The 11,077-nt window shown below is 54.5% G+C and overlaps 1 protein-coding gene across 1 annotated transcript; it reads right to left on the reverse strand.

The window, feature by feature from the left end:
- Positions 1 to 507: 507 nt before the first annotated feature.
- Dolpp1 (dolichyldiphosphatase 1) lies at positions 508 to 8,970 on the reverse strand. The gene is made up of 8 exons (XM_028757018.1): positions 8,710 to 8,970; positions 5,447 to 5,547; positions 5,160 to 5,244; positions 4,972 to 5,071; positions 4,730 to 4,828; positions 3,947 to 4,075; positions 3,522 to 3,611; positions 508 to 1,917 (listed from the first exon to the last, which is right to left on the reverse strand). Exons 1-8 carry the CDS (start codon positions 8,783 to 8,785, stop codon positions 1,881 to 1,883), a joined length of 717 nt encoding a protein of 238 aa, XP_028612851.1. The 5' UTR covers positions 8,786 to 8,970; the 3' UTR covers positions 508 to 1,880.
- Positions 8,971 to 11,077: the final 2,107 nt, after the last annotated feature.

Here is an 11,077-nt window from a genome sequence, read left to right on the forward strand (position 1 = left end):
GGTATATCTCCCACACACCCTCTCCCAGAGGGTGTGGTTGTGCACCTTCCCATAACCTGTCAGGAAACGAAACTGCCTGCCTCAGCTAGCCTGAACTCACTCAGCGCTGCAAGGCCTCTGGCCACCAGAGGCAGGCAGAGGTGGCAGGCAGTTCTTCTGAGGTAGAAGTCTGACTGAGGCAGACGATGCAAGTGGAGTTGGACATGAAAGCCCTGTGAAGGGCAGATGCTCCCCAATCCTCTGGACTATTCTATAGAGGAAAACCTGGCTAGAGGTAGCCAGGCAGGGAGGGCTTCTGACAGGAGCATGGACCAGACATCCATGGCATAGATACCAGAGGTTGGCAGGGCTGTGGCAGATGTCGGGGGCCATTCAAACCCTCACTTTGGGGGCTAGAGGGGACTATCCTGTGACCTCGTGGTCTTACCATATCCTTGTTCCTGAGGGCCACATGTGCCCCAGCTGCCCCAGCCTCCTTCAGGAGCTCAAGTAATGTAACTCAGCCTCCAGAGTTTCAGATTTTATTTTAAAACAATAGTAAACAATTTCATTTGTTTTCTTAAACCACCTCACACTTGGCTTGTCTCAGGCAAAAAAGTAAAAAATAAAAATCCTAGGGGAAGGAGAGGAGATGTGACTGACCTACCTCCCTAGAAACCAGCCCTGGCCCTGGCATCTGAGGGGCTTGGACACGGCCTTTAACAAACACAAAGGAAAGCACCAAAAACTTGTGCTTCAGCAGCAGGTTAGGGACCTCCACAGAGAAACGGGGGAGGGTTCAAACAGCTCCCCCAGGGGCTGCTTCAGTTCTGGAAGCATCTCCACAGCTGTGGCAGGGCAACTTGGAGAGAGGCCCTTAAAAGGGACTCCTCAAAGATGGGAAGGTGGGGATCAGAGAGCCCACACCCAGGCAGACTCCAGGGTCAACCTGCACTGGTTTCCAGCCTCCAGGGCAGGCCAGGAAGGACAGGGACAAATCCAGAGCACATGGGACAGGTGATGGGGGAGGGTGTGTGTACTGCCACACTGCCAGCATCCCAGCTCCTGGGTCCTCTCTTTTGTTCAAGTGGGGATGAAGACAGACTGCTACCGGATGGCCAGACAAAAGGAGCTGTAAACGCTTGGGTGTGCTCACCCTCTGTGCAGGCTCTTTTGTCAGGAAGGGATAGAGGACCAGAGAAAGCCCTTGTGATGTCGGGTTGATACAGGGAAGAACACAAGCCAGCAGCCCAGCCAACAGACCGATGGGTGCTGGCTCTGGGCCCTGCCCCAGACAAGGAAACACTGACAGGGTTCTGGAATGGCAATGGTGGCAGGAACAGCGGGGGATACCTCACTCCTGGGCCGCAGGCCCTGCTCAGGCCCAGCAGGAGGCAGGCTGTCCTGCTCCAGGCTCAGAGCACAGGGTCTGGGAGCTAACCTGGGCCCTCTGTACACAGGGCAGCCACTGCAGGGCAGCCACCGCAGAACAGCCTCTTCAGCATGAACTCTACATCCCAAAAGAATAAATAGTGCGCATTCTGCTACCCGGAGTTCTGATCTCAGGACCAGAGATACAAGCGCTCTACCCGTGCTCTATCCACACACTGAGGCCTATGCCAAGAGCACTTTCTGCCCAGTCAGGGCTGGCAGCAGCAGAGACAAGGGCTCTGGCCATGTGACCCACACACAGCAGGCCCTCCCAGGGTCCTGGCTGAGGACCTGACTCAGCACTTTGGTCCACCATGTCCATAAAATTAAAATAAGAAAAAAAAAAAGGCTCCACTTGGTGACTCGGGTCTGTAGAGGTCTCTGCTTCACCCCTCCGTTCATCATTCTGTCCATCCTGCAAGGCATGGTGCAGGCCAGATTCGGAGGCTTGACCCAGCCACTCCCACCAGTCACTGCAGTTTTGTTCCCAGTTTGCGCTGTCTGTTCCTGAAAAATGGGGCTGCCTTAAATCCGGGGATATCTGGTACTGAGTGGCCAGTCAGTCCCGAAGCTCCCAGCTTAGGCTCAACATCAAACCCTAGCCACCTGGGCCAGAGCCAGGCCAATCAGAGCCCTTGCTGTGGGCTGGGACCTGAGGAGCATTTGGTGGGGCTGTATCATGATGACCCAGGTTTCCAGCTCAGGAAGTGAGCCAGGGGAAGGCAGGACAGGGCTGGGACAAGAGAGGTGAATGGCACTTGGCTGGGCCTGACTAAGTGTGGGAAGTTCCATTACAGAGAAGTCAGCCCCAGGTTCTGCTACCGCCAAAGCAGCTGCAGAAGATGGTATGCTCTTTCTGTAAGAGGATGCAAGCAGAGGAAAGTGCACTGGAGAGGTGCCCAGGATGCAAGCAGAGGAATCTCTGCTGTTCTCTGGAGGGGCTAGCTGAGGCTCAGAAAGAACAGCGCTTGTGTGAGGTACCTATAGAACTAGAAAGCTAACCATGGCCCACGGGAGCTGGTGCGACGTGGCCCCAGCCTTCCACCCTGCTCCCCTGGCCCTCCTCCACCGATCTGTCTGTCTCAAGAGCATCATGCATGCTGTTCCTCTTCTCAGATGCCTCTCTGTCAGCCCTGCTGCAAAGGCCTGCTTCCTTCTGGGAGGCCAGCAGGCTGACCTGTGATCTGTTCTACTCTGGGATCCTGTCACTCTCTAAGCCTCTGAGCTTCGCTCCCTAACATGATCATGTGGCCGCTTTGAACACCAGGAGGGTGGGAGCCTGGCTATCTCACTCTGTGCTCAGCCTTTGCACACAGCCTGACATGGAACAGGTGCCAGGGAGAAAATGAAGGCAGGTGGCAGCTGGCTGAGCAGGGTGGGACAGCACTGGCCACTCTGGGAGCCAGGTGGAGGGCTGAGCCTGAGGCATCTGGGCCTTTCTGCCACTAATGGGATTGCCCTGCCCTAACCCTCAAATCCCCTTTCCTCATGGATCCGGGCTTTACCCTTAAGCTTGTTAAGATAATGTGGACCTTGGTGTACTAACTAGCACACTGCTTAGCTGCTGGACACTTACCCTGCTCCACCCTTTCCGATGGCTCCTATTACCGCCTTGGAAAATCTCCTAGGCTTCCTTGGGGCCTGACCTGCCTCAGACTCCCTCAGTCCTAGGGAGAAGCTGGCTGGCTGTCCCTCCATCCCAGACTAGGGAAAGTTAAGTAGAAGAGTGTGAGTCAGGAGACACCAAAGCCCAGCTTTGCTCCAACTTGTACTCAGTGTCAAGCTGGTCCCCAGCTCAGTGTGCCTCAGCTTACCCACTTAATAGAAAGCTAATCGGCTGAGGATGGTCACACTCATGGGCCCTGAAAACCCCCGAGGCACAGCTCTCCGGACCTGGGCTTTAGAGGTAAAAGCAGACACACTGGGCCAGCAGTTTCCCACCTGCTCCCTCACCCACTAACAGAGCTCAAGCAGCAACCTTCTTCTGAGCCTCAGCTTACCCACCTGAAAAAATAGGAGCACAGCATATGTCAGTGTCAGAAACCGAAGCAAGTGTCTAGCTTCTGAACGGGTGGGGGTGGGCAGTGATAACTGCTGTCCCCTTAACTCACCTGGCTTCTGCCCTGGTTACTGTGTACTCAAACCAGAGCACATTGGGAATGAGGCTCGTGTCCCGGATGAGGAAAAACTCGGAGATGGGCCTGGAGAGACAGATACCCAAAGGCCAAGACCACAGTGAGGGTGTGAGCAGGCCACAAAGCCAGATGTCCTAACAGTTCCTGGAGCCCCTACAGGCTCCTCCATGGCCCCACAAGACTCTGGCTGTCCTCTAAGTCTCTAAGTGCTGAGGCAAGGATAGAGGTCACTCTGGCTGCTGAACCCAAGAGACCCCTAAGCCCCTGGGGGAGGTGGTAGCCAGGAGAGTGGGTTCTAAGCCTTGTGCCATCAGACACTGGGCCATCCAGGACACAAGGCTCTCCACAGATAAAACTACAGGAGGGGCAGGGACACAGAGCTGGGAAGGGGAAGTGCTTACCAGGCTGCTATCCTGGGGAACAGTGGGGTGAGGATTTCCTGGGTGATGATGAACCAGGCGATGGCCATGAGGCTTCCAGCAACACCCCCATAAAACACCTGGCTCCAGGTATGGTACAGCAGGTAGACCCTGGGACAAGGCCAGAAAGGAAATTCATGAGAGCCAACCAGGTAAGGCCTACACAATACCCCATGTCTGACGTTCCTAACAGCTTCCGCAGGATCCTGGGTCTAGGTGTGAAGACACACACACAGGATAGATACATCTAGAGGGCAGCAGGCATGCAGAAACAAGCCCGTCTCCACACCTGCTCCCTTCTGGCCAGCTCTTTTTTTGTTGTTGTTTTTGTTTTTTTCGAGACAGGGTTTCTCTGTGTAGCTCTGGCTGTCCTGGAACTCACTCTGTAGACCAGGCTGGCCTCGAACACAGAAATCCACCTGTCTCTGCCTCCCAAGTGCTGGGATTAAAGGCGTGCGCCACCACCGCCCGGCTCTGTCCAGCTCTTAAGCCAGAGCTTGTCCACACAGCCCCCCACTCCACTCTGCACCCCAGAGAGCTGGGGACAAATGGCTAATGCAAGAAGCTACTATTAGAATCATTGCTTATCTGCTACATTGGAAAGGGCGGTGGGAGCCCGTCTGTTAAAATTAGAGACTGGATTCTTTTCCCAGTTATAACCAACAGTGTCTGGCCCAGGTCCACAGAGGCTGTTCAAAAGAGACCAAGACCTAACAGGAACCAGGTGGGCAGGCTGCAGGGCCGGGGCTCCAACCCCTTCCATACCTGCTATAGGAGACGAGAAAGGCTGCCGTGAGAAGCCCTAGAGACAGCACGTGCCTCCACAGCAAGTCCAAGAACCTGGCGTTATTTGTTTGGTGCATTCTGGGAAAAGAGGTGCATCAGACAGCCTCAGCCCACAACCTGAATCCAGGCCTCCCAGCAGCCCTTGGTCCCATTCAAAAGCTTTAGTACAGCAGTCCCAGCAGAGCAAAGCTACACAGCAGGGGTATAGGTGGGGCTCTCACCTTAAATACAGGAAAAGGAAGGAGTAGACGGAGAAGAACCACATGAACTGGGAATGGCTGGAGGGCATCCCGTACTTAGTGCCCACTGCTGTGTGTGGGCCTGGGGAGAAAAACAGGGCATCATGGGAAGATAGAGGCATCCTCACAATATCCAACATGAAGCCCTGGGTCCTAAGTCTCAGCCCTACCTCCACAGGGCCGAGGCTCCTGGATGACGTGCTTGATCAGCCAGTTGACACCCTCATTCAGTGCCAGTCCCCCAAGGAATGAAATCTGCTGGGAAAGACAGGCACTCAGCTGGGCCTCTACACAGCTGCTGGCTGCCACCCAGTCCCTGTGATCATGGCCTCTCAATGGACAGCCCAGACCACTGAGTGAATGACCTGGACCCAGCCAGGAGACCCCACAGGCTTTGCAGGGGAAGGCACCATAGACCAAAAGAGGGTTCTGGTCAACAGCTGGGGCCAAAGCTCACCGTGTGTAGCTCCCGCTTGAAAATGATGAGGGTCACGAAACCAACAATGACGAAAACAGGGCTGAGGCTCAGGTAGGCCAGGAGGTGGCCAGACAGATCACCTGTGGGGACAGAGGAACAGCATGAGACAGGGAATGGGATCAGAAAAAGGGTCAGCCCTCTGAAAACCAATAGTGCTTAAACAAAAGGGGAGGTCCTAGAGCCCAGGGCCACGGCCATGGACATCCCAATGCCCCCCCCACACACACACACAAACACAGTTGTAAGGGATCCACATACACACACCATGAGTTTCAAGAAGGTGTCTCTTTGTCCCCATTTTACAGAAGGAAGTATGTCTCAGCATGGCTATGAGACTTGTTCAAGTTACACAATCAGAGAGACATGGGACCTGGATGGAGGCCAGCTTCTGGCCTGGTCAAGATGTTATACCCACTCTGTCAGAAGGGAAGCCTGAACCCAAGGTCCCATCTGGCATGTGTCTGGGCTGCCCCCATGGGGCTGGGGCCTCCAGAGAAGCTTGTGCTCTTCTAGGCACCAGATAGACATACTGGAGACTCCAGCAGGGCCAGCTCAAAGTGGCCACCCACAACAGTTAGCAGCTTCTCAAAGCTTCTCCATAGGTAAGACATTGTGTTTCCTCTCCTGTCAAAGCCTGGAGGGAGGCAGTGAGGATCACTGGCCTCTCCAAGAGGCAGAAGCTAAGATTAGAGTCATGTCTTTGGACAGGCAAGGCCATGCCCAAAGGCCACACTCTCACCACTGAAACAAGGTGGCAAACTAAAAAGCAGCTCTGGGGCTAGGTGCTGTTCTTCACTTCCTGTCGCAGCTTGAGCAGCCTGAGGAGACTTAGGCAAGCCCAGCTCCCTAGACAGCCACATTCTTCCCTTTGGGATGTATAGTTTCCAGAATGTGTAGAAGTGATGCCAAACGCCTGCCAAGTGTCTCTGGCACACAGGCCACTTACACAGTGGTGATCACAGAGGCTGGGTGAACCCAGTATGGGAAGTGGCCTTTACCAGCAGTCTGGCTTTACACAAACAGGCATACACCCACAGAGGGCAGAGAGCAGATTCCAAGCCTTAAGGGATAGAGTCACATATACCTTCTCTGGCCTACCAGGAAAGACTGCCTTGAGTTGGCCAGAAACCTAGGTTCAAATGCTGATATCCCACATCCCGCCCTCCTCTGAGCCCATGTCTTCCCATCCCTGAGATCCTGACTCTGTCACAGCTCAACTGATAACTGCTGGGCTATGAGGCCAGGGCACAGCTAGGGTCCCTGAACCTCTGACCAGTTCATCAGGTTGTCTTATAGAGGCCAGGGACTCTAGCCTTAGCTCTCTTTAAGCCACATGCCTCCCCTGTCCCTGTTCCTTAGGCCCTGCTTACCAGGTTCTGTGCAAACCTGGCCCACTTCCCTCCCACCCTCTGCTCCAGTTGCAGGGACATTACTCTAGCTCCCTGAACACACTGTGCTGTCCTACTTCTGGACCCGTGCACACGTGGCTTCCCCACCGAGGATGCTGCCTAGGTGAACTCAAAAAACAAAAGCTAAGACCCAGCTCAGCCACAGATCACACAGATGAGAGCCCATAGTCCCAAAACTCTCAGCCTGACTGATGGAGATGTGTGACCGGGACCTGGGTCATGAGTCACTGGTTGGTATAAGTAGCTGTGTGGGACCTCTTTTTGCCCTCTGTACTTTAGGTCCCATGAGGGTAGTGACAAGGTCTCCTTACCGTACTGTCCTGAGTGTAGCAATGTATGGTGCACCATAGGACTCAGGCATGAAAGAAACATGTTCAGTGTAGTGAGTGACATGAAGTACAGGGAAACCTTCCCAGATGTCCTTAGGATCAACCAGGTCCCATATCACACACAGCCTGGATGTGCCATGCTGTTCACAGCTGCAGGGGCCTTCTCACTTGAAAGGCCAAGAGCCCTCCAAGAAGCTACTCTGAGGCCAGGGAGGGAATGTTGGGAAGCTGTGGAGGCCCCAGGCAAGTCTCTCCCCCTCTCCAGGCCTGGTTTCCCTCCTCTGGAGCAGAGACTTCCCACAGAACCAGAGTGCAGGGACTTCACCATTCCAAACCCCAAGCTGGCCCAGGGCCTAGCACTTGGGAGATGCTAAGGTACTGCAGAATGGATGGATGGATGGATGGATGGATGGATGGATAATGAACAAGCACTTTGATAGGGCCCATCCCTGCACTGCCACACCTTAAGTATAACCCAGAACATGCAGAGCCAAAGTTCTCCTGGCTTGTGACCCCATGTTCTCAGCAGACTCAAGCGCTCAGGTCTCTACCCAAGAGAACAGGCCCTTCCTGGACATCCAGAGGCTGGTAAGGGGCCCCTGGCTGCTCAGCAACAAACGTTTATCCAGGGAGGGTGCTGGCAAGCTAGAGATATAAACTACAGGTTTTTACTGGGTGTTCTCTGTGGGCCAGGCTCTGTGCCCAGCACCTCTCAGGCCTGTGGTCATTTGAGTCACACACCATTACAGAAAGGAGACACTGTACTTGGAGTCACTTAAGATGAAGTGACTGGAGGGGTGGTGCCTACCCTGGAGCCCGGAAACGTCTCACCCCAAGGCCTAAGCTCCCGCTCCACTCTACGGAGCCGAGCCGGAACTTTAGAACCGTGGTTAATGAACCTTCCCACCAGAGAGGCGGGCACTCCCAGAGGCGTGTCAGATGGAAGCTCTTACAAGTCAAGCTCCCGGGGGCTGCAAGCCCCCTTGGCGGCCCGCCTCTAGCCGCGCTGCTCAGGGCGTGGCGCTACAAATTCTCCCAAACCTGGCCTGGGCTTGCACAGTCCCTGCAACTGGGAGCTTTCTCCAGCGAGCAGCCCGCAGCATAGTGAAGGAAACTGGCACTCCCTGCACGGCCGAACAGGAGTGCGGCTTCTCTGGCTCGGGGAAGGGCGGGGCACAAGGGACAAAGTCCAGACCCTGATCCTCGCCCGTTCCACCCAAACCCCCGGCCCAGCACAGCCCACCAGCACCCCGGGACCCCGGAGAGCGACTCGGCCGCGCAGCCGCAGAGCGTACAAGCGAGCCGCTCACAATTTCTCCCAGCTCATCGTCGCTTCACTGCGCCTGCGTGGCGCGCGCGCCGGCCGAGCCACACCAAGGCTCGCTGTTTGACAGTTCTCACCGCGGTTCCACGGCGCCCCTAAGATGGCCCGCGAGGCCCCGAACGCTCGGGGCTGAGGCGCCGGCTCCGGGAGAACATTCTGAGAGCCGGGGCAGGTTCTTACCTGCAGGGTATTCGACGTGGGTGAGGGTCACTGGCCGCCATGAAGCGGGGAGCGAGCACTGTCCGTCCGCTGCCATCTTACCCGGAGACCGGGCTTCGCGGAGCAGCCAATGAGGAGCAAGGGGGGCGGTGGTCCTGACCTATCACGCCGGGGAGACGCCACGCACCCAATCCGAGGCCGATTGCAGGTAGTGGCGCAGCCATTCAGTGTGCAGGCCGTGAGGCTGGCCCGTGCGGCGAATCAGAGGTCGGGGACCCTCGCAGCTTTGCCAGTGCCCAATCCCGTGCGAGCTTAGGTTGTTGTCTAGCCAATCAAGAGAATGGAGGGCTCCAGCGCAGGACAGAGAGCAGAAGAGCCAATCAAAAGGTAAGCTTGGCTCGGAGTGTGGGAAGGGCGAGCCAATCAGGCGCTATCTCGGGGGGCGTGTTGTACTTTGGTGGGAGCTTTGGTTCGGTTGGCACCTGCGCCCAGAGTTAAGGCTCCTGAGAACCCACAGCGCGGTGGAGAGGGAGCCTCAGCACCACCGGGTCACAACCGACCCATTCTGAAAACAAATTTGTCCCTCACTATGAAGCCCAGGCTTGCCTTAGCATCATTTTGCCTCGTCCTCCAGGTTCTGGCTTCTTTTACATAAATGTAAACTGAGATCAAAGACCTAGAGCGATTATTTTCTGCCCTTTACTGACAGACAAGGACAGTTCCGCAAAGGACCTCTTTCTGTTATTAAAAGATTATTGGTCCTAACGTCTGCGATGCAGCACATAGTGTAGGTATCTTACATGGAATGAATACTACAGTAATTGCTTCATCAATTAAGCTATGTAGTGAGGCCACTTGGGACCATTTCAGTAAAGTCCAGATGTTCCATCCACCCTTCTCTGTTTTCCAAAACACTCTTGAGGGAAACAGCCACACTTCATACCCACATCCACTTTCTCAACCCACTCTCTCCAGACAGACCTACTTAGAGTCTAGGCCAGATTCCAGTTCTTCTAATTCCTCTTAGAACTAGAATTAGGAATGGGCGCACACACTCCTGCCCCATTTGCCTGGCCCAGTCTGGCTTGTCAGTTCAAACCTTTAGGTTCTCAAGATTAAGAGAAGGGCGTCCACAGAAGCAGGGGAATCTCCATGAGTTGGATGCCAGTCTGGGCTGCCTCAGAAAGGGGTGGGGCGCACCAGTGGTCTCTAACGATAGCACCTCCTTTGCCTACCACATCTGTGGCTACACTGGACTGTAATTATTTCCTTTTCTGTCTCTGCCAGTATCCAATGGTTCTCTGACCTCACTAAGCACCAGTGCATAGACAGTTTAAAAAAAAAAAAAAAAGCAGGTTCTCGGTCTGCCTGGGGACCCTGCGGGAACCCAGTAGTTCGGGGTTGGAGCCTTTGCCTCTGTAGTCTATGTTCTGAGGTCATCACTAGCCAGAGTGGCTTAGTCTGGTAGCCTGCAGAAGCCAGAATTGTAGGTTAGTCTAAGTAGGCTGAGGACGCGCTGGGGACTCAGAATCCAGCTGTGGGCTAGGAAGACCACTGCCTCCGCTATGTTCAGCATCTCCCAACCCAGCCTGAACTTGTCGAGGCCAGCTGGCCTCACCTTGTCACCTGCCCTTAGCTCTCTCTCAGACAACGTCATTATTAGCTTCTGAAAGAAAGAGGTGTGAGAAGTGGTCATGAGCTTCCTAGAATAGTTCTCTGAGACAGAGCATGGAAGATCAGGCTGCCTTGCCCTTCCTCAGAGTCTCTGACACACAGGAGAGCATCCCCGAGGAAGTGACAAGATGAAGAACAGAAAACGTGTGGGAGTTATTGGGATGAGTCTTCAGCAGGGAGAAGAGCTGGACTTCTTGTGGTCCAGTCTGGCTGGGTAAAAGAATCCAAGGATGCTGGGGAGGTGGGTGGGGTTGGGCCACCGAGGGTCTGAGAGAATAACTGGTGCCAGGACAGTGAAAGCTCTGAGAATAAGTAAGTAATGTGAGAATTTTTTTTTCGAGGCAGGGTCTCATTGTGTAACCTTGGCTGGCCTGGAACTCGTGATTTAGACATTTTGCAGGCTGATCTTACTGGATCAGCTCCTAACTCCAGGCTTCTGCACCGCTTGAGTATCTGTCCTGAGTTTGTTCGTTCGTTCATTCTTTCTTTATTTTTCTTTCTCTCTCTTTCTTTTTTTTTTTTTTTTTTTATTTTTTTTGGTTTTTTGAGACAGGGTTTCTCTGTGTAGCCCTGGCTGTCCTGGAACTCACTCTGTAGACCAGGCTGGCCTTGAACTCAGAAATCCGCCTGCCTCTGCCTCCCAAGTGCTGGGATTAAAGACGTGCGCCACCACTGTCCGACGTCTGAGTTCTTTCAGTGATGAACAGTGATGTAG

This window comes from Grammomys surdaster, unplaced genomic scaffold, assembly GCF_004785775.1.
Source record: "Grammomys surdaster isolate TR1022 unplaced genomic scaffold, NIH_TR_1.0 126133, whole genome shotgun sequence".
In the NCBI taxonomy this organism is placed as follows: domain Eukaryota; kingdom Metazoa; phylum Chordata; class Mammalia; order Rodentia; family Muridae; genus Grammomys; species Grammomys surdaster.